General features: G+C 59.5%; 3 protein-coding genes across 6 annotated transcripts; 1 reads left to right on the top strand and 2 right to left on the bottom strand.

The window, feature by feature from the left end:
• Positions 1-6: 6 nt before the first annotated feature.
• Positions 7-3189, bottom strand: FXYD1 (FXYD domain containing ion transport regulator 1). 4 transcript variants are annotated; one of them, XR_001145874.1, is made up of 4 exons: positions 3101-3189; positions 1955-2019; positions 1495-1527; positions 7-92 (listed from the first exon to the last, which is right to left on the bottom strand). XR_001145874.1 is itself a non-coding variant. In XM_012730564.1 (4 exons), the coding sequence occupies exons 1-4, from the start codon at positions 2877-2879 to the stop codon at positions 10-12; spliced, it is 291 nt and encodes a 96-aa protein (XP_012586018.1). In that variant the 5' UTR covers positions 2880-2931; the 3' UTR covers positions 7-9. The 4 variants fall into 4 exon arrangements, 3 of the variants coding, with proteins under 3 accessions (XP_012586018.1, XP_012586016.1, XP_012586017.1); XM_012730564.1 differs by lacking the exon at positions 3101-3189 and adding an exon at positions 2770-2931; XM_012730562.1 differs by lacking the exon at positions 3101-3189 and adding an exon at positions 2376-2744.
• A 3407-nt stretch (positions 3190-6596) lies between these two features.
• LGI4 (leucine-rich repeat LGI family, member 4) lies at positions 6597-15292 on the top strand. Its single transcript, XM_004690574.2, has 9 exons — positions 6597-7272; positions 7623-7694; positions 7859-7930; positions 10381-10452; positions 10582-10653; positions 10867-11036; positions 12884-13048; positions 13130-13635; positions 14403-15292. Exons 1-9 carry the CDS (start codon positions 7100-7102, stop codon positions 14715-14717), a joined length of 1617 nt encoding a protein of 538 aa, XP_004690631.1. The 5' UTR covers positions 6597-7099; the 3' UTR covers positions 14718-15292.
• A 737-nt stretch (positions 15293-16029) lies between these two features.
• FXYD3 (FXYD domain containing ion transport regulator 3) lies at positions 16030-21059 on the bottom strand. The gene is made up of 8 exons (XM_004690575.2): positions 20976-21059; positions 18665-18716; positions 17638-17670; positions 17531-17554; positions 16775-16849; positions 16629-16665; positions 16346-16383; positions 16030-16241 (listed from the first exon to the last, which is right to left on the bottom strand). The coding sequence occupies exons 2-8, from the start codon at positions 18702-18704 to the stop codon at positions 16222-16224; spliced, it is 267 nt and encodes an 88-aa protein (XP_004690632.1). The 5' UTR covers positions 18705-18716; positions 20976-21059; the 3' UTR covers positions 16030-16221.
• Positions 21060-24224: the final 3165 nt, after the last annotated feature.

The raw sequence follows: 24224 nt of genomic DNA, 5'->3' as shown, positions 1-24224 counted from the left end.
AGGCAGAGTTTACGCACTCAGCACGATGAGGATGCCCAGGATGAAGAGGACTCCCGCGATAGTGAGGCCTCCGATTCGCAGGGAGTTGTAGTCTGGGGGTAACAGAGAGGCGGGGAGGGGCAGACAGGGAAGAGGAAGGATGGAGGAGGGCAAAATGGGGAGAAAGTGACACAAGCTATGCAAAGTCTATTGACTGACATATTCTGGATAGAGACAGAAGTGCTCTGGAAAATCAGAATTTCCACGCTAACTTATGTTATGACCTCTCTTTTTTGTAATATCAAAATACTCTAAGCAACCATCAGCTTGCAACCGGATTGCCTTAGCCTCATAAGGCGCTGCCCGGCTCAGGTGAGCAAGCGCTGCCCCAAGACAGGAAATTCCTCTAGAAAGCAAAAAGTAATATTACAACTGGCTGATTAATAAAAGCAATGATAACAAAATCAATATTGTAAGACAAGGCAGTACTAGAACATGCTAAAAAATAATTAAAGTTCTTTTACTGCCCGGACCAGAACCCAAATCTTATCACTCTACTCTCTTACTTAAGCTTTTATTGCTCAGTCTTTAAATGAGGAATCTTACTATCTCCCTTAGTGATTTATCTACCAGAAAACTCCTCCACCCTAGTCTTCCACTTTACCTTCTTTCACAACTTCTCGTTGGCCCCCCGACCTCACCTTATCCCCCTTCACATCTCCAGCCCAGCCTCCAACCCTAGTCCTGGACTTTACTTTACCCTCTGAGATGTCTCAATGAGAATGAAGATCATTAAGTAGCATTTAAGGTTTAAAGGGACTTTATTTTAGCCAATCAACACTGTGGTAAATATAACAATGTTAGCCTTAAATTTTATGAATTTATGTGCCTATCCTAACAAACAGATATTATAATCTCAGCTAAAGGGCAATACGATCCTAAACTGTTCTTAGGAAAAAAGATGATTGTGATCTCTCAGCCCAGTCCTCCTACTGCTTGCTCCTAATGTACAAACTTATGCTAAGAGCAGAGCAGGAAGACTTGCACCCAACTCCCATTCCCGTGTCTTCCTCACGCCCGCTCCCCTTTTTTCCTTTTTCCCCCCTTTTCTAGGAATCTCCACTCGCCAAAGCCACTCCCACCTTGAGACCCTGCCCGTTGCCCCCCAATAACCCGTGATCGGGACAAAGAGTCTCTGACAAGAAAGGAGTAGTGGTGAGGAATCAGGGAGGAGAGAAGAAAGGGCTTCAGTGAGAGGAGAGGAGAAGATAGGCGAGGAGTCTGGGCAGAGGGGGCCATGAAAGGCAGATGTAAGAGCAAAAATCAGAGACAGAGGGATGAGACAAGAGAAACAGACCAGGGGATGTCAAGACAGTCAGAGAGCCAGATGGAGGGCAGAGGAGACTGACAGGTCTGTGAACAGTGAGAACCAGAAGGCTAGACATGGACAGAGATGCCAAACCCACACCCCCAAACTCAGCTCCCCAGGATAGGCAGACGCCCCTCCTCCCTCACCATAGGTGAACGGGTCGTGTTCCGGTGGAGCTTCTGGAAAGAGAGAGCGAAATCAGGTGTTGCGGTACTTCCCAGCATCCTGTACAAGGAGGGTCGTCGAGACTCTTTTGGGGTGCTACCTTCCTGGGCTGGGAATCTGGGGGCTGTGGGCCCCTGAGCAGGCTGCCCATGCTATCTGGCCCTTGCTGCACCCCCCTGTTCTGCCTGGGTAGGGCAGGGCTTAACTGTGATGCCACCATCCAAGGGAAGCCTGTTCCTACCCCACGCTCCGACTGGGCCTGACCCCGAGCATCCTCTCCCCTCCCCCCCAATACCAGCCTGTGACCAAAACCCACATAAAACCCCCAACTTCCTGGCACCTCAACTGACTCAGCTTAGTTGGCGTGTCCAACTTATATCTCCTGAAGGGCTTCCTCTCTGCCACCTTGGGGCTAAGGGGGCAGTGGGCTGCCAGACTCACCTGAGTTGGCCACGGTGACCAGACCCACACAGAGAACCAAGACGTGGCTGAGGAGTGCCATTCTCCTGGGGGACACCAAGGGTCAGGAAACGTGTGACCTCACCGCCCTCCCACCCCCACAGGCCCTGAACCGAAGTGGCTAAGTCAGAAAGACAGTCAAAAGACGGACAACTCCAGAAGTTAGCCACCCAGCCTGCTACCCTGAGAGACAGGGGTGCCTCTCCTTGGGGACACAGTGGCAGCAAAAGCACCCCACTCAAGGGATCACAGCAACAGCACAGTGCTGGCAGGATGAGACGGCCCCCAGGCCTGGGCCTCCCCCAAAGCAGGCCCAGATTCCCCACACCTATCCTCCTGGGCCTTGCCTTCCCCAGGTAGAGCGGCCAGAGACGGACGGCCAGAGACACGCCCAAGGGCCCACCTGCCCGCTCACCACCGCGGCCTTGCTGTGTCCGACCAGCGCGGCTCCCCTGCCCTCCGCAGCCGCCCGCTCTCTGCCTGACCCTGGGTATAAATATCTCCCACTTCACCCTGGAGGAATTTGCCTCACACAGGCCTCCATGGCAACAGCCTTCCTTCCCCCACTCGGGGGTCATGCTCAGCCCTACCGGGGTGAGGCCGGACTGCTGAAGCCCCACAGGCTGCCCCAAGGGGAACGGCCAGAGCCTCGCCTCTCTAGAAAAGGAAAAAAAACACCCCTCCTGCTTCCTGGGAGTGACATCTTTTAGGAGCAGAGAACACTCGGGTGACATGAGGCCCAGGCCATAGGAATTGCGAGACGGAAGACAAGACAGAATCCAGGAGTGTGGACACACCAAGTGTGCACACAGCTGCAGAACTTTGGGTTCGGGACGACTGGAGATGTAGACACCTCCTCTGGGCCTCGGTCGGTGTCCCAAACAGTGACAGGGCCAGGCCTGCACATGTAGGGTAAAAAGCCCACCCCAGCGGGGCGCACGCAGCTGCAGGGAGGGAGGAGCCCACCCGCACCCCCACCCCGGGGAGCCCCAGCATCCCAGTGCTCTCTCCCTTCCTTCTGGTCTGGCCTGCCTGGGAAGCTGCCTCGGGCTGGCCACTCCTGCTCCCAAAATAGGCAGCACAGCCCAGAGTACAGCCTGGAGGGGAGGGGCGGGGCAGGACGCTCACCCCAATCAAGTCGTCCCCTGCTGAAAGAAGGCCCCCAAGCATCCGGCTGTGCCCCCAGGCCTAGCACTTTGGACCCCCTGGCCCAGAGCTGGCGCCCCGCCCCAGCGGTCTCCCCTCCCAGCCCCACCCCAGCTTTGCCCTCCCCAACCAGCAGCTGTAACTGGAGCCTGGGCTGGAGGGGGGCCAGGGGGCGGCCCCCAGCCCAGCCCTCCCTGGCCTGGCCTGCCTGCGAGGTTAACTCTCTCAGCTCAGATGGAGCAACAGCAGGCGCTGGCCTGGGGAAAGGGGGGGGGGAGGTGCCACCAGGCAGGACTTTGCAGAACAGATCACAGGCGCACCCAGACACACATGCACCCCAACTGCAAGCCTCCAGCGGCCCACTCGGAGCCTGTGATCCAAGTGGAAGGGCGAATGTCAGCTGTTTTCTGCTCTGCTTCTTGGGCATTACCTAAGCCTCCCACCCTCCCCCACCCCCGCCTGAGGGCTCAGAACCCCACTCATCCCGACCCCAGTGTTCTATGGAGCCCCGGGCCAGCGGGCTGCTTGGAGGACGTGGCAGTGTGTGTATGTGTGGTCTGTGCTGGCTGCAGGGCCCCCTGGGGGGTGCACACACATACACCCCCAAAGGCTCACGCAGACGCACACAACCAAATACCCACATGCACATACATGGCAGCACGCGGGCAGACAGATTCGCGCACACAGAGAACACAGCCCGCAGCCAGCACCTCCTGCAGCTCCTCACCGGCACACTGTGAGGGCACAGTCACCAAGCGGGGGCCGGGGAGACAGGCAGAGCACAGCCACAGCCCGCCACCCTCACACAAAGGTGCAGCGGACGCACACACATTCATACCTCAGGCCTGGCGCAGGCACACAGCTGGCCAGACCGCGCAGACCCACCTGCCGTGTTCCCATACTCCGAGGCGCCACCAGAGGTGCGGAGATGTATGGCACCCCAAATCTCGCACCCCCTGTGCTCACGGGGCCTCTCGGGCCCTCCTGAGGCCCACGCACCTGGTGTCCTCGGGCCAGGGCGGGTCACAGGCACTGACGACAGACCCCTGATCAGGCCTGGATCTGCCGCCCCAGTTGTGTGACCTTGGGGGACCCACGTGGCCTCTAGGACCTGTTTCCCGTCCTGGGAAGTGGAGAAATCTAAGGTCATGCCTATGACCTGGGCGAGGCTGGGGCCGCTGACACCACATTGTCTTATTATTAACTCCCCTGTAGAGACAGCCCGAGAGCAGTGCTTAGGGAGAGGACTCCTCTCCCATGGTCCCCCTGGTGGCTGAGGACAGGTAGCCAGGTACTGGGACAGCAGGAGGGCCCGGTGGGCACTCACACTCGGACACGCGCTCACACACACATGCAGACACGCACACGTGTGCCCGCGGCCTCGGCGCACCCAGGCGGCATCACGGCCTGAGCCTCTGCCCCCCAGCCTTGCGCCCCAGGGCCACCAGTGGGCCCCCTTTTAACCCTTGATTTTTACGCAGTGCTGGGGAGGAGTGATGAGCCAGCCCTGGAGGGCCCCTGGCCGGCCGAGTCAGTCCCCAGAGTGGAGGCTCAGCTGCTTTCCAGCTGTGTGAAGGGGCAAATTAACCTCCCTTGGCTTCGTTTCTCCTGTGAAAGGAGATAGTCACAGTATTCAGCTCAGAGGGTGCAGTGACCATCTGAGATTATCCAGGGAAGGGCCCTCCCTGGTTGCACTATGAAGCTGTCCGCGGCCATTGCAGCACGAGTTGGATCCCCGGCCAGGGAGTGACCCCCAGGGCGCAGCAGACCTCTCCTGTCTCCCCGCTGCTCCCCTCGGCAGTGTGTCTCATTGGATCTGACTGTTCTGCTCCCTGCCCTTATCTCTGGTGAATTCTCTCACCTCCACACCTCTGGCCTACACCCCCGTTTTGGTAAGCATAAATAAATAATCTTCTTAAAACATTAAATTATCCAGGGAAAACAGCTTAAAAAAAAAAAAAGTAAAAGAAAAAAACAGGGCCTGGCATACGTTCAGAAGCCATGAAAAGAAGTTCGTGCGGCTTGTCCCATCCTCGGGGTTGTCACCAGGAGTGCAGGTCTGGGTGCTCCGTGAGGGAGGCGCCAGGCCTATCTGGGTCCCCTCTGTGTCCCTGGCACGGAATTCCTGATCTTTTCAATGACTTGCTAAAGGGGTTCACGGTCCCTCTACAGCAGAGGTGACCGCACCCCGCAGCGCCCTGTTCATATCACAGAGCTGTCCGAGTGCAAGACAAGTCCTTGGCGCCCCAGCTGCGCAGAACCCCAAGCAGAAGACACTGGCTCGTCACCTTCCTGGGCACCTACCCTCCTGGGAAGTGGTGCCACCAGCGCCCATAAGGCAGATGGGAAGACTGAGGCTCAGGGTGGCCGAATGTCTCAGGCCCAGTCTGTGTGACTCCGCCCGGGCTGGCTGGTGGTGTGGAGCCCCCCTCATCCTGCGCGCCCAGGCCCCCCAGTCCTCCCACCCCCAGCCTGTGCACTAGCAGACATGGGAGGAGCTGAGAGCCTGCCTGGGGCACCGGGCGGCCAGGCTCCGATCTGTGCCTGCTGCCATGAGACAGATGGCGGCGCCACCCTCAGCTTCCCCATCTGTAAAGTGGAGTGAGTTACACCCCCCGCCCCGACGGGTGTTGTGAGCGCTGAGTGAGTAACTGGCACGGGGTGACTGGCCCACCGGAACGGCTCAATAAATATGATTACTGCTATTCCAGGCTGGGGAAGCGAGTGTCTGTCATGCGTTTGTCTTATTTAGCGGACGAAATCCACCCACATTGCTAAAAGCTTCGTCCAAATGAAAACAATCAATAGCTACGAGTTCTGTTCTCCAATGACAGAACGCACGTCCGCACGGGCAAGCCCTGGAGCCGGCTGCGGGCGTTCTGGCTCTGCCCCAGATGGGCAAACTCCACCTCAAAAGACTTGACCTCTCTCCTCAGTTTACCTCCGCTGCGTAACACACCACATAATAGCATCAGCCTCAGAGGGCCAGAGAGGCAGCAGAAATGAGCTCATGGGTGAAATTTTAGAGGGGCTGGTACAGAGTCGAGCTGAAGACGGGGTGGGGGCGTGGGGGGATGGGGGAAGCAGCACCACTATCCTCATGCCCATGTCCCCAGGAAGCCAGGCGCGCTGGGGGTTAATTCCAGGGCAGGCAGGGAGGGCGCGAGCCTGGGGCAGGGCAGCTGCCGCGCCTGGCATGGCCACCAGAGGGCGCAACGGGACCTGAGCTGGCCCCCTGCTAAGCCTCGCTGACAGCGCCCACCACGCCCTCTCGAGTCCGGGGAGGGGGCTGGCCGGGAGTGGCCCTGTGGCTCCATCCCCCAGGGGCCTGTCCTCCCACCACCCCTGCTGGCAGAGCCCCTAGGTCCCCACCCTAGTCACACCCTCCAGCCTCTGCACTCACGCTCTGGGGTAGCCTGAGGCTGGGCCGGGGGCTGGCTGGGAGTGGCCAGAGCGCTCGGGCTGGCGCGGTGGCTCCTCCCCTCCCGTGGGGCCTTCCCCTTCTTTCCCCAAGGCTGCTCTTCCTATGGCCTCTGACCCCTCCTCCTCATCCTGCCCCGCGGGGCTCTCCCAATGCTCAGTGAATCCCTTCCCCAAAGCTCCAGGGAGAGGGGGCGTGGGAGGAGGGGGAGAAACTTGGAAGTGGAAAGAGGGGTAGGAAGACCAGAAATAAAGACACCGGGCAGAGGGAGACACACAGACACAACAGAAAGCGGCCAGCGGAGACTGGCGACAGCAGCGAGTGGGAGCTCACTGAGTCAGACATCCAAAAAGAGAGAGCGGAAAAGAGGGAGAGAGAAGTGAGCGCCCTGGAGGCCACAGGCAGGGGCAGACTGGACCCGGACGAGAGTGAGGAGAGGAGCCAGGCAGCGCTGCCAGCTGGCGGCATGGAGGGGCGCCTGGCATGGGCCATGTAGTGGCAGCAGGTTGCCGAGCTGGGTGGGCAGCTAGACGCGGGTACCTCTGCAGGGGTGAGGGGGCATGGGAGGGGCAGGCGGTCTGTTGCTGCTGCTGCTGGCCGGGGCCGGGGCGGGGGCAGCCTGGAGACCCCCCAAGGGAAAGTGTCCTCTGAGCTGTTCCTGCTCCAAAGACAGCGCCCTGTGTGAGGGCTCCCCGGACCTCCCCGAGAGCTTCTCCCCGACCCTGCTGTCTCTGTGAGTGTCGGCCTCGGTGGGCCCTGGGAGTGCGAGACCTGGGGCCTCGGTGGGGGGCATCTGGGGAAGTGGGCAGCAAAGGATGCTTGGATCCTGAAAGGGGGCTGCTGGGATTTGGGAGGGAGTGGAGGGGAATTCTAGAGGGCAGGGGCAGCATTTGGGGTCCTGGAGGAGGTGCAGCGGGGAGGGGTGGTCAGTGCTGCCGGGCTCCCTGCCAAACCAGGAGGGCGAGGACCTGACTCCTCTGGGGTGGAAGGGCACTACCCCCATGTGGCCTCCCAGGGCCCCCAGACGGGACTGGCACATTACAGCGGCTTTCTCCTTGACCCCCCCACCCCCCATGTCCCCAGCTCCCTGGTCAGGACTGGGGTCACCCAGCTGAAGGCCGGCAGCTTCCTGAGGATGCCGTCTCTGCACCTGCTGTGAGTGGGGCCCGGCCGCTCGAGGGCGCTGGGTCGTGCATGAGCGTGTGGAGGTTGGCACACGTGTGCGCATGTGTGTTCATGGCGTGACTGTGGGCTGGGGATGGCGCCGAGGACCAGTGTCAGATAGGGTGTGGTGACATTTTTTTCTTGCCCCCTGTCAGCCTCTTCACATCCAACTCCTTCTCTGTGATTGAGGATGATGCCTTTGCTGGCCTGTCCCACCTGCAGTACCTGTGAGTGAGGCCGGCGTGTGGGAGCAGGAGCGGGGCCCCCAGAGCGGGGAGGCAGGGGCCTGTCGCCCTGGACCTGGGTCCCTCCTGGCTTCTTGGTGGGTGGGCTCAGGGGCTTCACTGTCATCTCAGCCTGCTCCCCTCCCGCCTCAGTGCATCCGGACCCACGAGGACCTGGGTGACCGAGACCATTTTGACCTTACCTGCCTGTGGAATCCAGGGAGGGTGCCCAGAGACTAGAGAGAGGAACTGCTTCAAATTAACAGCTTTGAGTTGGGGGGTGGTGACGGTGGTATTGGTGGTGATGGTGGTAGTTGTGGTATGATGGTGTGACGGTGGTATTGATGGTGGTGGTGGTGGTATTGGTGATGGCGATGGTAGTGGTATTGGTGATGGTGATTGTGGTGTGGTAATGGTGATGGTGGTGGTATTGGTGATGGTGATGGTGGTGGTATTGGTGATGGTGGTTGTGGTGTGGTAATGGTGATGGTGGTGGTATTGGTGATGGTGGCAATGATAATATTGGTGATGGTGATGGTGATGGTGGTGGGGGGGTAGTGGTGGTATTAGTGGGGTTAGTGGTAGTATTGGTGATAGTGGTGGTATTATGTTGTTTGTGGAGATGGTGGTATTGGTAATAGTGGTAGTGTTGGTGATGGTGGTGGTGATGATAGTGATGGTATTGGTAGTGGTGGTGATGGTGATGGTGGTGATGGGGTTGGTGGTGGTATTGGTGGTGGTGTTAGTGGTAATATTGGTGATAATGGTGGTGGTGGTGGTATTGGTGATAGTGGTGGTGTTAGTGGTAGTACCAGTGGTAGTGGTGGTGGTATTGGTGGTGGTGGTGGTGTTAGTGGTGGTGTTGGTGGTATTAGTGATGGTGGTTGTGGTGGTATTGGTAATGGTGGTAGTGTTAGTGATGGTGGTGGTGATAGTGGTGGTATTGGTAGTGGTGGTGGTGATGGTGATGGTGGTGATGGGGTTGGTGGTATTAGTGGTAATATTGGTGATAATGGTGGTGGTGGTGTTACTGGTGGTATGGTGATGGTGGTTTGGAGGTGGTGGTATTGGTGATAGTGGTGGTGTTAGTGGTAGTACTGGTAATAGTGGTGATGGTGTTGGTGGTGTTGTTAGTGGTGGTGTTGGCGGTATTAGTGATGGTGGTTGTGGTGGTACTGGTAATGGTGGTAGTGGTAATATTGGTGATGGTGTGGTGGTGTTAGTGGTGGTATTGGTGATGGTGGTGGTGGTGTTAGTGATGGTGGTTGTGGTGGTACTGGTGATGGTGGTTTGGAAGTGGTGGTATTGATGATAGCGGTGGTGTTAGTGGTAGTATTGGTGATAGTGGTGGTGGTGTTAGTGGTGGTGTTGGTGGTGGTGTTGTTAGTGGTGGTGTTGGTGGTATTAGTGATGGTGGTTGTGGTGGTACTGGTAATGGTGGTGGTGGTAATATTGGTGATGGTGTGGTGGTGTTAGTGGTGGTATCAGTGACGGTAGTGGTGACAGTGTTGGCGGTGGCGGTGGTGGTGGTGACAGCATGGCCATACTAGCCTCCGTGGTGGCGTTGATAATGGTGGCTGGTGATCCTGTCACTACTGTTCATGGAGAAGTGGTGTTACTGAGGATGACAGGGTGGGGGTGATGTTGATAAAAATGCCAGACCAACAGCGAAGCTGGATCGGCGATGCTGATGATGGAGTTGGATACTGATGAGGGGTTGGCGTCAAGATAATTAGATGTGTTGAGGGTGTCGGTCATTACGGTATTGCTGTTGATGTTGGCGATGGCTGTAGGGAGGTGCTGGTGCTGGTGTAACCAGTGTCACTGGTACTGAATTTGGTGATGATGGAGGTGCTGGCGTGCAGCCATCATGGCAGCAGTGGTGCTGGTGGTAGACGATGGTGTGAGTGTTGGGATAACGGGGCTGCTGTGGCTGGTGGTGAAGATGGTGGCTGCCACCTTGGTGTTGACACACAGGCTGTGTTGCCGGTGTGGGGTTTGGTGCTGGTGGCCTCAGTGTTGAAGATAGAAGTGGAAGGTGATGGTTTTGGTGACAGTGGTGGCCGTGATGGTGGTGACATGGCATGGTGTTGGTGATGATGGCCGTTGCGGGTTCCAGGGTTGGTGATGGCGGCAGAGGTGGATGCTGGATGGTGGATGTTGGTCCCGTGGATGGTGGTAGTGTTGGTGGACATGGTGCAAGAGCTGGCATTGGAGGGCAGTGAGGTGATTAGGACAGCGTTGGCCATGCGAAGGGCCAGGCTCTCGTCTCTATGGGTTGTAGGCTAGGACCTTGGTGAAGTGAGGATTCCGGGGATGCTTCCTTGGGGTCACACAAGGTGTTGGGGGAACACTGAGCAGGTTCCTTTGGCTTACAGTTTCCATGGGGTGAGTCCCCTCAAGTACTGTGGGAGGGGACACAGGGTTCCCCACTTACCCCCTTCCCTCCACAGCTTCATCGAGGACAATAAGATCGGCTCCATCTCCAAGAACGCCCTCAGAGGACTTCGCTCACTCACACACCTGTGCGTGCCTCTCAGGCTCACCTCTGCACCACCCCAGCCCGCCCCGCCCGGCACCCCGCACCCCACGCCCAGGGACCCCCGGTATCTGAGTTGCTGATGCTCCTTCCTCCTCTTCTCTCCCTCCACCAGGAGCCTGGCCAGCAACCAGCTCGAGTCCCTCCCCAGGTTCCTGTTCCGAGGTCTGGAGACCCTGACTCACGTGTGAGGCTCCGGGGGGCTGGGTAGGTGGTTGGGTGGGACTTGGGAGGGGACAGCGTGTCGGTTCGGGGCCGGCACAAGCAGGGACGGCTGCAGTGGCTCTGACATGCTGTGCACACAGCCCATGGGCGCTGTCTGAGCCCTTGCTGGGGTGGGGGCGGGGGCGGGCAGCGTGGCCTGCAGCTGCTGAGGTCACCGCGCCGGCCTCTTGCCCAGGGACCTCCGCGGGAACCCGTTCCAGTGCGACTGCCGCGTGCTCTGGCTGCTGCAATGGATGCCCACCGTGAACGCCAGCGTGGGGACCGGGGCCTGTGCGGGGCCCCCCGCCCTGAGCCACATGCAGCTCCGCCACCTGGACCCCAGGACGTTCAAGTGTAGAGCTATAGGTGGGGGCTTTCCCAGAGGGGTGGGAGGGAGACAGGGGTTCCCAGAAGAAGGCAGAAGATGGGGGAGCAGCAACCGGCACCAAGGGGTTCGCCTCATCCCTGCTGTGCCGTTTCCTGGCTGTGAGACCCCCGACTCGGCCGCCTGGCCTCTCTGAGCCTCAGTTTCCTCATCTGTAAATTGGAGGTGACAAACGGTCACATAGTGATGCTCAGGCCTGGGTCAGGAGGGCGCCCTTGTAATGAATTCAAGCCTCACCATTTGAACACTGTTTCCTATGATCTTTTTGCCTTTGCATAACTATTTTCTGTTACCTTTTTGGGCATCAGGTGGGGCACAGCAGCAGTGAGGACCCCTGGGTTCTGCCCTCACAGAACCCACAGACCAGGGGAAGGCAGAGACGATGACCCAGAGAGGAACGGGCCAGAAAGATCAGGACAGGGATGGGGGCAGCCTGGAGTTGGGGAGCCCCGAGCTGGAGTCAGGAGGGCTTCCTGCAGGGGGGGACATTCGAGCTCACACCTGAGAGCTGTGACTATCCCCAGCAGCCGCCCAGCACTGGTGTGTGAGACACATGTTGTGGGACTCACAGGATGAGCGAATTTAGCTCGAGGCTCATTGCTCAAACAGTCATTCACTGAGGTCCACTCTGCCAGGCCTGTGAGGGGCGATACCCATACTGCACAGACCAAGATATCCCCATGCTCGGGTGCAGCCGTAAGGGCGGGCAGAGGATACCACATATAGCATCACACTAATAGGCGTATGTTACCCATTCTGACCACTGCAGGGGGGTCAGGGCGTACCTCACTTCCCATGGGGTGTGGACGAAGCTTCTCTGAAAGGGTGGCGTTAGGCCAGCGTTTAGCTGGGTGAGACAAGACAGAGGGTGTCCGAGACAGAGGACACAGCATGTGCAAAGGTCCTGTGGCCACAGCTCGAGCTTGTCCTGCTTGAGGGTCCACGGTAGGATTTGGGGAGTGAAGGAAGACAAGGACGCAGCTGTGGGGTAGGAGGCAGGGGCTGCACCCAGGAGGGTTTTGAAAGCTACAGAGAGGGACCTGGACTTTATCCTGAGAACTGAGGAGAGCTGGGGAAGGTTTCAAGCAGAAGCTGATATGACTTGATGGTGATTCTTAGATCTCTTTCGGGTGGGCGTCCTCGGGGCCCCCGTTCGCGTGCGGTGAAGCTCTGTTCCCTGCACACCGCTCCCAGCTCCATCGCCACCCACTGGTCAGCCTCCCCTAAGCGGCTGGAACAAAGAGGCTGAAAACACCATGAGTTAAAGCGGGTGGTCTGAGCTGAGTGGTCCTGGCCCGTGGGGCAGCCCCGGGTATCCCCCTGGTTCAGGGTCGAAGTTGGGGCACTTCCACACGCCAGTTAGGTATGGGAAGGTGGGAAGAGACCGAGACCTGGATGAACTGTTTTATGCAGGCAAGCAGAGGGTGGGAACTTGGACACAAGTGGCCACACCTGCCTGGGACTGGGGGGCAGTCACGGAGCCGGAGGGGTGCTGAATATTGTGGCCTCCGCTGGGCAGCTGTGTGCCCTGACCCTACCCTCATGCATGGAGAGGCAAGGAGTGGGGGGTTGGGGGTTTGTTGGACCACTGGCTGCCAGCTGCTCGTCTTCCCTCATCTGTAGAGTGGGCATAGCAACGGAGCACGCCTTAGGCGTGGTGTGGGATTGAATCAATCAGCCGATAGTCTGTTTCCAAGCAATTGTTTAACGACACAGCTTAGAAAATAAAGTATAAACATGTGGGCATTCCAGGCCCGTGCAAACCGAGGCTCAGTGATGAGGACCCCGGGGTCCCCAGGCCTGGCTGACTCTCTCCTGCCATCCCCAGAGCTGTCCTGGTTCCAGACCATCGGGGAGTCGGCGCTGGGCGTGGAGCCGTTCTCCTACCAGGGGGAGCCCCACATGGTCCTGGCGCAGCCGTTCGCTGGCCGCTGCCTGATCCTCACCTGGGACTACAGCCTGCAACGCTTCCGGCCTGAGGAAGAGCTGTCCGGTGAGCTGCTGAGCCCGCCCAGTCCTCCCTCCTGCCCCCAGGAGCCCGCCTGACCGGGCCCTGCTCCCCACTCCTCCACAGCGCCCTCCGTGGTGTCCTGCAAGCCGCTGGTGCTGGGCCAGCGCCTCTTCGTGCTGGTGGCCCGCCTCTGGGGAGGCTCGCAGCTGTGGGCCCGGCCCCGGCCTGGCCTGCGCCTGGCGCCCGTGCAGGCCCTGGCCCCCCGGCAGCTGCTGCGGCCCAATGATGCCGAGGTCCTGTGGCTGGACCAGCAGCCCTGCTTCGTGGTGGCCGACGCCTCCAAGGCAGGCAGCTCCACCCTGCTGTGCCTCGAGGGGCCGGGCTTTTACCCACGCCAGAGCCTGCATGCCTGGCACCGGGACACCGACGCCGAGGCCCTGGAGCTGGACGGCCGGCCCCACCTGCTGCTGGCCTCCGCCTCCCAGCGGCCTGTGCTCTTCCACTGGTCCGGGGGCCGCTTCGAGAGACGCACGGACATCCCCGAAGCCGAGGACGTCTACGCCACACGCCACTTCCAGGCCGGTGGGGACGTGTTCCTGTGCCTCACGCGCTACATCGGGGACTCCATGGTGAGTCGGGGCTGACTGGCCGCCGGCCCCCTCCCCGCGCCCCCACGCACTCAGCGCTGGCTTTTCGGGATGACCACCCAGTGTACGCCCAGCTTTCCCCGCTCACCCCGCCTTGCACACTGGCCTCTCCACTCTACTTGGTCTCCCAGACTGACCGCTACAATCTGACCCCCCCCAGTATGCTGATCCTTGACCTCTGACCCGCGCCCCAACACTGACTCCAAGTCTGACCCTTCCAGGATGGCTGACCCTTAATTACCCCCCCACCCCAGCACTGAGCCTGGCCCCAACATTTTGATTCCACCCACAAATTTGAACACTGTAACCCCCACACACATCAAGACTTTAACCATGGCCACACATGGGAACCCCCAAGGCAGATGGTCCCCGCCTTCCAACACTCTCTGGAGTGAGGTGTCGGGCTCCAAGGCTGGAAGGCACTGAGGAGTTCACATGCTAAAGTGTGGGTGCAGAGGCGGGTGCGGGGGGTGCCGAGGGGTAGCTGCTGTGATGCCCAGGAGGGAGGCGGCTGGAGTGGAGGTGGGGGGCCCTGACCATCCCCGGGCCAACCCGCAGGTGACTGTGTGGTGTGAAGGTAACAGAGGCAGGTGACAAGAGCGACTCTGAGTTTGGGAGGTGACATTCAGGAAGACACGGGAGCTTCAGGAGCTAGGGGCTTGTCCCCAGCTGTTTCGAGACCCCCAAAGCCCAGAGAAGGGTGGGGGCCCGCCCCGCCTGCAGGCCCTGACCAGCGGCCACGCTTGCAGGTCATGCACTGGGACGGCTCCATGTTCCGCCTGCTGCAGCAGCTGCCCGCCCGCGGTGCTCACGTCTTCCAGCCGCTGCTCATTGCCAGGGACCAGCTGGCCATTTTGGGCAGCGACTTCGCCTTCAGCCGGGTCTTCCGCCTTGAGCCCGACAAGGGGCTCCTGGAGCCACTGCAGGAGCTGGGGCCGCCCGCCCTGGTGGCCCCCCGGGCCTTTGCCCACATTGCCACCGCTGGTAGACGCTTCCTCTTTGCTGCTTGTTTCAAGGGGCCCACACAGATCTACCAGCATCACGAGTTAGACCTCAGTGCCTGAGACGAGGGAACCTGCATGTGGCTGGGGGGAGGCAGGCTCAGAGGGTCCCCGGCCTCCGGGCGCCCCTCATACTGGCTCCTGGCCCTCTTGGGGGCGACGGCTGGACCTCGATTGCAGGTCAAGTTCAAGGCAAGTGCTAGCTGCCCTTCCTGTCTTAAGCAACACCTTTGCAGGTGCCCCCACCAAGGGTGACCTGGGGCTCAGGCTGGGACACGGCACAGAGCCCGAATACAGAAGTCAGGTGGGGGTACTTTTTGCAGAACCCCGTGAGATCCGTAAGTGCCCCACTGCCCCCCAGCTCCTGCTCGCGGTGAAATTACTAGCGTCCTTTCTCCCCGGCACTCAGTCTGGCCAATCGCGTTCGGTGCCCGCCTCCTGACGTCATCGGTTGCTAAGCGGTTTCCCTGCTGCGCTGGCAAACTTCTCTGCACTTGTTGCGCGCCAGCCAGCTGCCTTGGCCGAGGCCAAAGCTCGTCCTCTCGCTCGAGCGCAGGGAATAAGTGGGTGCCCCTTCTCGAGGGTGACTGGGCGAGGACAGAAAGCGTGTGAACTCAATAAACGCGCCGTTCCCCTGCCCCCGGCCGTTTTTGTGAGCTCCTTGGGAGGGGTGCGCCATATGGGAGCCGGGCATGGAGTGGGGGCTTGGGGGGGGGGGAGGTGCGAATAGGGAGTGGGGGTGTGTTTTAGCTGTTGTTAGGGCACAGCGTCTCTAAGGTGTGGCCTCGTGATTATCAGGAGACTCTGGGATGTTGGAGACTTAAAGGCATTAAGAGCAGGTCACAGGTTTATTGTGGGTCTTCTTGAGGTCACGTCTGGCAGCTGTCGGAGACAATATTGAAGGGTTTTATGGGTGGCTCATGGGGACATTCGGGAGGTCTTCCTGGTTATAAGGGAGCCTCAAGGCTCGGAGGTTCCCATACCACGTGACCACTGGATTTCATGGGGAATTACCCACACACCTAAAAGGGACATCTGGACATTAGGAAGGGTATTCTCTGATAAACTGGGATCTTGGGGTGACTGGGAGGGCTTGGGGTGTTGTGTAACCATAAGCTATCCCGATACTCATGCTAGGATGATCCCACACCCCAAGTTTTTCTGGGGTGGCCCCAGTGTTGCTCCGCTTAGGACTCCCTGGCCCTCTCAAAAGTGCAGTGCTGACCACTCTGTCCACCTAGTCACCAGAGAACAGCCCTGGGCCTCTCCCAACCGAAACGTGACTGCCAGCTTCCATGCCAGCACCCCGTTTCACACCCAGCTTCTGCTGACCCCCAAGCCCACCCCAGAGCCCACATAGAGAGTCTTGAGGCTGTTTGGGCAGAAGGCAAGGCCATTTTAGATAAAAAAAAAATGTTGAGCAGAGACCCCTCTTTGGTCAGAGGCAGGCAAGGTCCTGGCGAAGCCGTCTGAGGAGAGGAAGGAGAATTCCGTCCTGGGGTCCCGCTCCACACAGCGCTAGGACTCGGGGGGGAAGAGAGGACCGGCTGTGCTCTCTTATCCGCCCTCAACAGTTATTGGCGGAGCCTAGGGGAGGGGTGGAATCAGCTTGTGAGAGTGGGTGGATTGTTTCCAGAATTCCAACAACCCTCATCTGTGCTCCCGGAAGCCCCATTCTGCCCATGTCTTACCTGGGGTGATGAGCGGCGGGGTTTCCCCTGGATGGTGGCTGGGGAATAAAGCAGTGACCATCTGTTCCCCCCTTCCGCCCTCTCCCCCAGGCTAGAGCATTCTCAGCCTCCCCTGACTGGGCTTCTGGCTCCCTTTCCATCCCCAGGGGGCTAGATATCCCAGGACAAAAGTTTCTCAGGACTCAGGGCGCTGAGGATCATCAGCTGAGAAGCCTGGACCCCCGGAGTGCAGCTTTTTCACTCCTGCAAGGGGAGGCAAACTGGGGGGCTGGGGAGGCCTCACCTGGGCTTCTGGCTGAACTTGCATTTGCATTTCCCACCTGTTAGGGGAAAAGGGGAACGTCAGGAGTGGGACCCCAGCCCCACCCTGCCCACCCCCTGTGGCCCCAGCTCCCCACCCTGCCCACCCCCTGTGGCCCGTCCACTCACTCATGAGGACGATGATGCCTGTGGCGCACAGAACCCCTGCGCAGATGAGCCCGCCCACCCGGAGGCTGTGCCAATCTAGGAGAGACCCAGAGATCCCTCAGCGCCTCCTCAGCCTGCTCACCGGCCCCCTGGACCAGCAGAGGCTGGGCGTGTGTGCCGGGCAGGCACCGGGGTACAGCAACGGGGTGAAGCACAAACCCCAGGTCTCCTGTGCCTTGTGCTTGTTTACACAAGGACAGGAGACTCCAAGGCAGTCAGGTGGAGATAAACAATCTGGAAACAAACAGGGTTGGGCCCGTCTAGGGCAGGGGGGCCTCTCTGAGGGGCCTGAGTAGGGGGAGGGGCCCTGGGGTGCCAGGAAGGAGGTGCCCCCACCATCACAAGGTACAAAGGTCTGGGGCCAGAGACTCCCTGCCGTGGCAGCAAGACCTGTGGCCTGGCACAGCGAGCCGGGAGGAAGAGGCTGGGCAGAGAGGCCACGGGGCTCTCCCAGCACTTGATCTGAACCACGGCAGCAGCCTCTGGTAACTTGTCTTCTTTCTGTGTGTCTCTCCTGCTGGTCTAGAATCTTCCCAAGCACCAGGCTGCACCTTCCATTCCTTTCGTCCACCATGACCATTCAGAGCCCGGACCAACCTCTCGCTGGGGTGCCCCTGTCTGGCCCCAGTCAGACTCACCCAGCCCTGGAACCCTCAGCACAGAATGACTCAGGATGAGGGAGGGGAAGGGAGGGGAGGGGGGAGAACCAGCTCTCACCATAGTAGAAAGGACTGTCCTTATCTGCAAGGAGAGGAAAGAGAACTTGAATCCAGGGCTGTGGGGGAAATACAGGGGGCAGGGCCTGGGCAGGAATCAGGTCTCACCTTCTGGGTCATTGGCGTCCAGGGCAGAGAGGCCTGGGGGTGGGGGGCGGGGAGAACAGGGAGGGTGGTCTCAGCAAAGGAGTGGGCAGGGCCACCCAGCCTCAGCTGCACCCCCAGGCCCCATGACTCCCCCCGCACCTGTAAGCCACCCCAGCCATGGCTGCCGCACTAGGATTTAATCTGGGTGGCTTCGGGCCAACACGTTTGGCCCTGATGTTTCCAGACCTGCCGAGGCCGAGTGTGTTTGAGCGAGATGACAGATGGTGTCAGTGACAGGTCTTCTAGCCGGTGTCTCCGGCTCCGCCCGCTCTGACATTTGCACACCCTTCCCCTTTAAGGCGAGGCGCTAATCATGAACCCCCACCTTACAGGCAGGCGGGGAAACTGAGGCTTCACTGGCCTTATTTTAATCTGTGACTGTACCCCACCGCCCTGAATGGGATACCACGTTAGCCTGAGGTAATGCATGAAAACCCGGACAAGGGTCCAGTTCTGGCGGAAACAGCAGCTGCTCAGCTCCGGGCCACGCTCGGGACTTTGATCAGGGAGCTTACTGATTTTTATTATATTTAAAGCACAGACACGGTGTTCCCGCGGTCCCAGCTTTCCACACGCCATTTCCAACACCTTCACGGTTGGTCTCTCTACACATAGGTGCCTTGGGGCCCCATTTATAGTCGGGGAAACTGAGGCACGTAGGTTTCCTGAACTTGCTACGGAACCGTGGGTCTCCCCCTTACCTCCCTCTGAAAGGGTTGGGGTACGCTGAAGCCACAGGGCTGGGGCGGAGCCTTCTTGATGTCCTGGAGACATCAAGCCTCCTCTGTGTGGCCTCTCCGTAAGAGGCCTCCTCTCCACAGATCCCGTGAGCTCACCCACCGGCCCCTTTGTAAGCACACGGGGTGCCCCTGACAATCAGCACCCCACTCCGGGGAGGCAGAGCGGGAGAGAGATGCTCAGGGCCTGGTCGCTCCCCTGGGGTTCTGCTGGGGGTTCCAGGGAAGGCAGTTGGCGGATAAGTGCTTACCTGCCAGGAGGACCAGCAGCCGCAGGGCCACAGCGTCCATGTCAGGCCTCGCCTGGCGGGTCAAGGGGAGGGTCCAGGTTGAGCAAGGCCGCCCGCCGGACACTGGGGCTGAAGCTCTGGTGCCGGTTTCCTCCCACTCGCTCCCCACCCAGGGTGCACAGTGGCCTCAGGGCAGAAAGCTGGCATCCTGGCAACTCACTGGGCTGGGAGTGGAGCCCCAGAGTGGGGTGGGGGCGGGGCGTGCACACACCCGCAGAGGGAGACTCGGAATGGGGTGTTGAGTGAACCCCCTCCCCTGCCACAGGTGAGGGAGGCGCTGCCGCTCGTGACCCCCGCCTTACGGACGGGGAAACTGAGGCTCTGAGAAGGGGAGGAGTGCCCAGGGTCACCTTGCCAGGAGGTGGTATTTACATGGTGGCTCTGCTTGGCTGTTGCCAGCTCAGGACTCTCAGGGCCTCGGGGTGTTTTGGGAAAGGGGTGGGGGAGGCAAGTGGCAGGAGGCCCGGGTTCCTGGGAGTGTCTCCCACAGACAGCTCGGAGCCTGCCGGCCCAGCCCACACTCTGCAGCCCTGGGCCCCCCAGGCTGCTGGCTAGGGAGCGGGGCCTGGGAGGGGTGGGGAGGGCTGGGAGAAGAATGGGGTCTGACTCCTGCCACCTGTTTCTGCTCTGCCTCAGCCCTCTCACGCCCCCCCACACCCCCTCGCCCTTCCCGGAGCCCCCCAGTCTCCCAGCCCCAGCTCCTCGCCCCTCCCCCAGCCTCACCCCTACCCAGCTAGCCCAGCTCCAGCCGGTTAGCTCCTCCCAGCAAACATTTCCTCTTTGCCACCAGCACTCCTCTTCCTCGAGGCCAGCCCAGCACCACACTCCCCAGCACCTTCCTCAGCTCAGTCCCTGCCCCACCCCCAGCTTCTGTGCACCCCTGCGCTGTCCCTGCCGGGGCCATGGCCCTGCCACCATCCCAAGATCTGGCCGACTCACGCCCCCGAGCCAAGGCCCCCCCACGCGACCTTGCCCATTTCCACTGTCTGCACCGGCCAGCCCAGGTCACCTGTGATAGCTGATACCTGCAGCTCACTGGTGGCCGTGCTGTGCCCCCAAGCCTGCTGGGTCACTAGGCTCCTGCCAAAGCGGGAGAGTGTGCCCGCCTCTCCCTGCCCTCCTGGGAACCCCAGGTCTTTTTCTGCTTCCTGCATGTTTTCACTCCCTCCCCCCATTCTCCCGGGGCACACCCCAGGTCCAGGGCTGGATATCCTTTCTTGCTTGTCGCTTCAGGAGCACTGCTAAGGTGTTTAGGGCCCCACAGAGTTCTGGGGGGGCTGGAATGTGGGCAGGACAACCCGGTGGTCCTAGGTGAGGCCTAGAAGGACCTGCTATCTGGAGTCACCTCCTGAGGCCTTGACACCCCGAAGTGACACCGATGCTGGTCATAGGAGGCAAAGCCTGTGGGTACATGCCCACACTGTTCTCAGCTCTCCTGCTTATTTCTTGTAGAATCTTCGAGGCCTGAGGGATCAGGCTGTGATTAGCACCCCCCCAACCCCCACTGCTGTGGCACCCCTGGAGACCCGGGACCAGAGTCCCAGCTCCTATGCCTTTTCCCACGGGTTCCTCCAAACCCTCAGACCAGCAAGACCTCCTCCATGACGCCCCATCCCCAGGGCACCCCCAAACAGGTCTCAGCCTCACATTCCTAGCCTGCCCCGCCCCCCCCAGCCCAGGTTGGGGCGCTGATGCCTGGTTTCCACCCTCCCCCACTCAGGCTGTTGATGGAGGCCCCAGCTGCTGCCTGGGCTGGTGTTGGCCCAGCCTGCCTGCTCCCTCCAGCCCTGAGGTGCCCACACTGCCAGAGGCTGTTTCCACTGCCCACCAGCTGCCCTCCTCCCCAACCTGGCCCTACCAGGTCTAAGGAGCCCCATTTTATAGCTTCCACAGGAAGCAGCTGTCCCTGCCCAGGCCCACTCCAGCCCCAGGTTCCCTCCCGACTCTGGGTCTACCCAGTCAGCAACCGCATCCACTCTGACACCCCCATCCACCCTCTCTACCGCTCCCCACCCAGATACCCCCCAATCCAGATACTTCTGGCCCCCTCAGATACCCCTTGTCTAATCAGGCTTCACTTGGGGGTCTTACACCCCAGCCCGAGAGGAGAATGATGGGGGCAGAATAGCATTAGGGGCTTTCTTTCATCTCCTGTCCCCCCAAAATAAACCTTTCCAGGGCCCTTCCCAGCAGAGGTGCTGTGTGGCCAGGGCAGAGATATTGTGAGCACAGAGCCAAGAGCGGGGCTCAGGGAGGGGGCCCCAACCCTCACCTGTGAGGCTCACCAGGCAGCCAGGAGGTTCCGAGTGGGCTGCAGCCGCCTCTGGGCCTGCCTTTATCCAGCCACGCCCTGGGCAAACCTGGGCAGGTTGAGAACAAACCTCACTCCCCAGCTCAGGGGCGCTTCCCCCAGCTCTGGTCTTAAAGAGACAGCCGCCCACCCCAGGCTTCTCCTGGACCTCAGGCAGGTGTCCCCTGGGTCTCCCCTGGGTCTCCGAGGTCACAGAGGTCTCAGGTGGGGGGAGGGGGGAGGGGGCTGGTCCTCGCCCCTCACCTCAGGAGCCAGGCCTTTCTCCAGACTCCTGCCTCTCAGAACAGGACCAGGAAGGAGGAAATCTCGGGGTCCTCGACCCCTGTGGTGGGGTGGGGACAGTGCTGCGGGGTCACCTTGTGTCTTGCTGGGACAAGGCCTCGGTTACGCAGTTGCCACCTGGAGGCCCCTGTGGCTGGTGGCTACAAGGTCAGCAGAGATGCTGATGGGACCGAGGTGGGAGGTGGAGGCTGAGGGGGCCCGGGAGCGGGGGTGCGAGGGGGCCTGCTGGGCCATAGACGGGGCGCCTATAGCATCCTAGCGGGACTGGAAACACTCCTGAGCCCTAGGACAGACACTCCTAGCCTGGGCTCTCCCCAAGGCTGCTGGGAGCCAGAGGTCTGGGTCTGGGCCATGGGCAGGGGGTATTTCCGGGGTGGAGGGGGGAGGGGGGCTGCTTCCCACCCCATAAGCCTCTGCCCTGTGTGAGTCTCCCTTCCCTCCCCTCCTCCCCACCTGCCCCTCCTCTTCATGGCATTCCTTCCGGCTGGGGTCTGTGCAGGCCCCCACATGGTCCTCCTTGGGGTGCCCCCTTCCCCCAATTCCGCCTTTTTACACAGAGGGACTTTTGTCTGGGGGCTGGATGGAGAACAAGGCGCCTTTGAGTGGCTGGCGGAGGATTGGGGTCATGGGGAGGGGCAGGGCCAGGAAAGGGGTGGCTCTGCGCTGGCCACCAGCTGGGCTCCCTGCGACCCCCAACACCATCATGGGGGGTGGGAGAGCGGCCAGGAAAGGGTTCCACTGGGAGTGTGCAGTGCTGGACAGGGAAAGGGGGTTTTGATGTCAAGGTTCTGCTGGGTACCGTCTGCCGTGGGTAGGGAGAAAGGACCCCCCACTTTTCAGCAGGGAGGGACAGGGTGGCAAGGAATGCTTGTCCGGCTACAAGCTTTCTTTATGTGATTCCCTTGGGCAATACTTTCTCAATCCCAGGCTGTAGATGAGAACAAGCCCCCCCTCTTCGCACCCCAGTTAAGGAGGGGCTTGTCCTTACAAGGAGTGGCAGGGGCACTCAGGGTAGGACATGGTCAAAGCTGGACGTTCAGGGAGAGATGGAAACAGAGGAGAGGGCTGGAGACCGGAGGGAGCAGATCCCAGCCCAGCTGAGGGGGACTTGAGGGGCACTTGAGTCGGGACAGACAGCGCCGCTTGCCCACAGACGTTAAGGTCACTAACTCCGGGAAGACCCTTCCGTGGGCTCCGGAGTAGAGTGGTGTCGCCGTCTGCTGGTAAGCTCAGGAACTGCAGGTGTCAGGGCCCCATTCAATAGATGGCGGTGGGTGCGGGAGGGAACTTAGTCCTTCCCTCGTTCTGAACCTGCAAACTTCCATGGCAAAGGGCCAGGTGGAGGAACCCAGCGGGAGAATACCCCCACTCCTCTCTGGATTCTGGATTCTGGTTGAGCAAACAGTTTAACATCTGACAGACTCAGCGGAGAAAAGGTTTCATTACACACGTGGAGAATTGACACGGTCAATGTCGTACACCCTAACATACACCGGACAGAGGAAAGGCTTCTGTTCTTGAACTAATGAATGGGATGGGGCGTCGAGGAGAGCGGAGGGGTCTCATGTGGCCGGGGAAGGATGCCTCTTGACGCAAAACCAGAGGCTGCAACACTTGTCCTGCTTTAAGTTGGTTCCTGTGATTCAAAAAAAAGCCACTTCTGGAGGTGACCCTAATTCTGGGAGCTCTTCGTTTTCAAGGTAGTGGTAAGAGTTCCGCTCCAAGCCGGGAATGTCCCCACTGACCTTGGTCTACTTATCAAGGGGACACATAGCAACAAAAGCCTGCTCTGAGCATCTCCAGGGCCTGCCCGAGTCCAGCAGTCCAGGAGTGTGATCGCAAGGCTCTGGGGGCCTCTGGGTGTCATCTTGTGTGAAAGCTGCCACCAAAACCTCGAATGAGCTCGTGTGAACCCCAAGAACATCTCCCAGAGAACTTTGGTGTGGAGTGCTGTCTTTATTTCTTTTAAGTTTTACCCATTTATGCATACAAGAACTGGGGTTCAGGTCAGAGGTATGGGGCGTGAGAGGATTCACCAGAGACAGAGTGGGGAGCAGAACCAGTGGACTGACTGAAATACACTGCTGAGGGGAGCAGCGGGGAGACAGGAGAGGCTTGCTGCACCATGTAGGTCACCTCCCTGGCCGGGGATCGAACTCACGCTGCAGTGACTGCCAATAGGTTGCTCGTGCTGAGGCTTTACCCCTTGTGCCACCAGGGAGGCCCCCATGTGCTATCATTTTTGAGGAGGAAAACCAAATACTTGTGCACGAAAAAAAGCATTGTGCAGTTTGGTGGCCAAAGTGGGGCACTCAGAGGCTGTGGGATGGGGTGGGCAGGAGATTCACTCATCATCGAGTCCCCGGCATCCCTTTGCATTTTATGTCCTGGAAAGATCCTACCTTGGAAAAAGGTTTGATGGAAAAATGAAGGACTAGTCTTGCTCTACCCGGTTCCAGCCAATGATTTTTACTTAATTATGCATGCAAGAACTGGCCTGAGGTACAGGGGTGGTGAGAGGATTCACCAGAGACAGAGTGGGGAGAGGAACAAGTGGACTGACTGAAATCCACTGCTGAGGGGAGCAGCGGATGAGACAGGAGAGGTCTGCTGAGCCCTGTGGGTCACCTCCCTGGCCGGGGATCCAACTCCTGCTGCAGTGGCTGTGGTAGCTTCATAGTGCTGTGCTTAATCTCTTGCACCCCCAAGGAGGGCCCAAAATAATGTATTTTTATATCTTTATATATCTTACACATATACATTTTACACATATATGTATCTTTTGTATAGAATGTATATTTACATCATTAATATCTTTTATATAGGTAATATTTTATATATAAATATGCTGTGCACATTTGTTATATGTTATGTAGATAACAAAATTTTTCAAAACGTTTCCTCTTCGTTTTCTATTTGAAGTCGTTT

Source organism: Condylura cristata, unplaced genomic scaffold (genome assembly GCF_000260355.1).
Source record: "Condylura cristata isolate star-nosed mole 26May11 unplaced genomic scaffold, ConCri1.0 scaffold00028, whole genome shotgun sequence".
Taxonomy (NCBI): Eukaryota; Metazoa; Chordata; class Mammalia; order Eulipotyphla; family Talpidae; genus Condylura; species Condylura cristata.
Note: the sequence above shows the minus strand (reverse complement) of the source record. Positions and strands in the feature narration are given on the sequence as shown.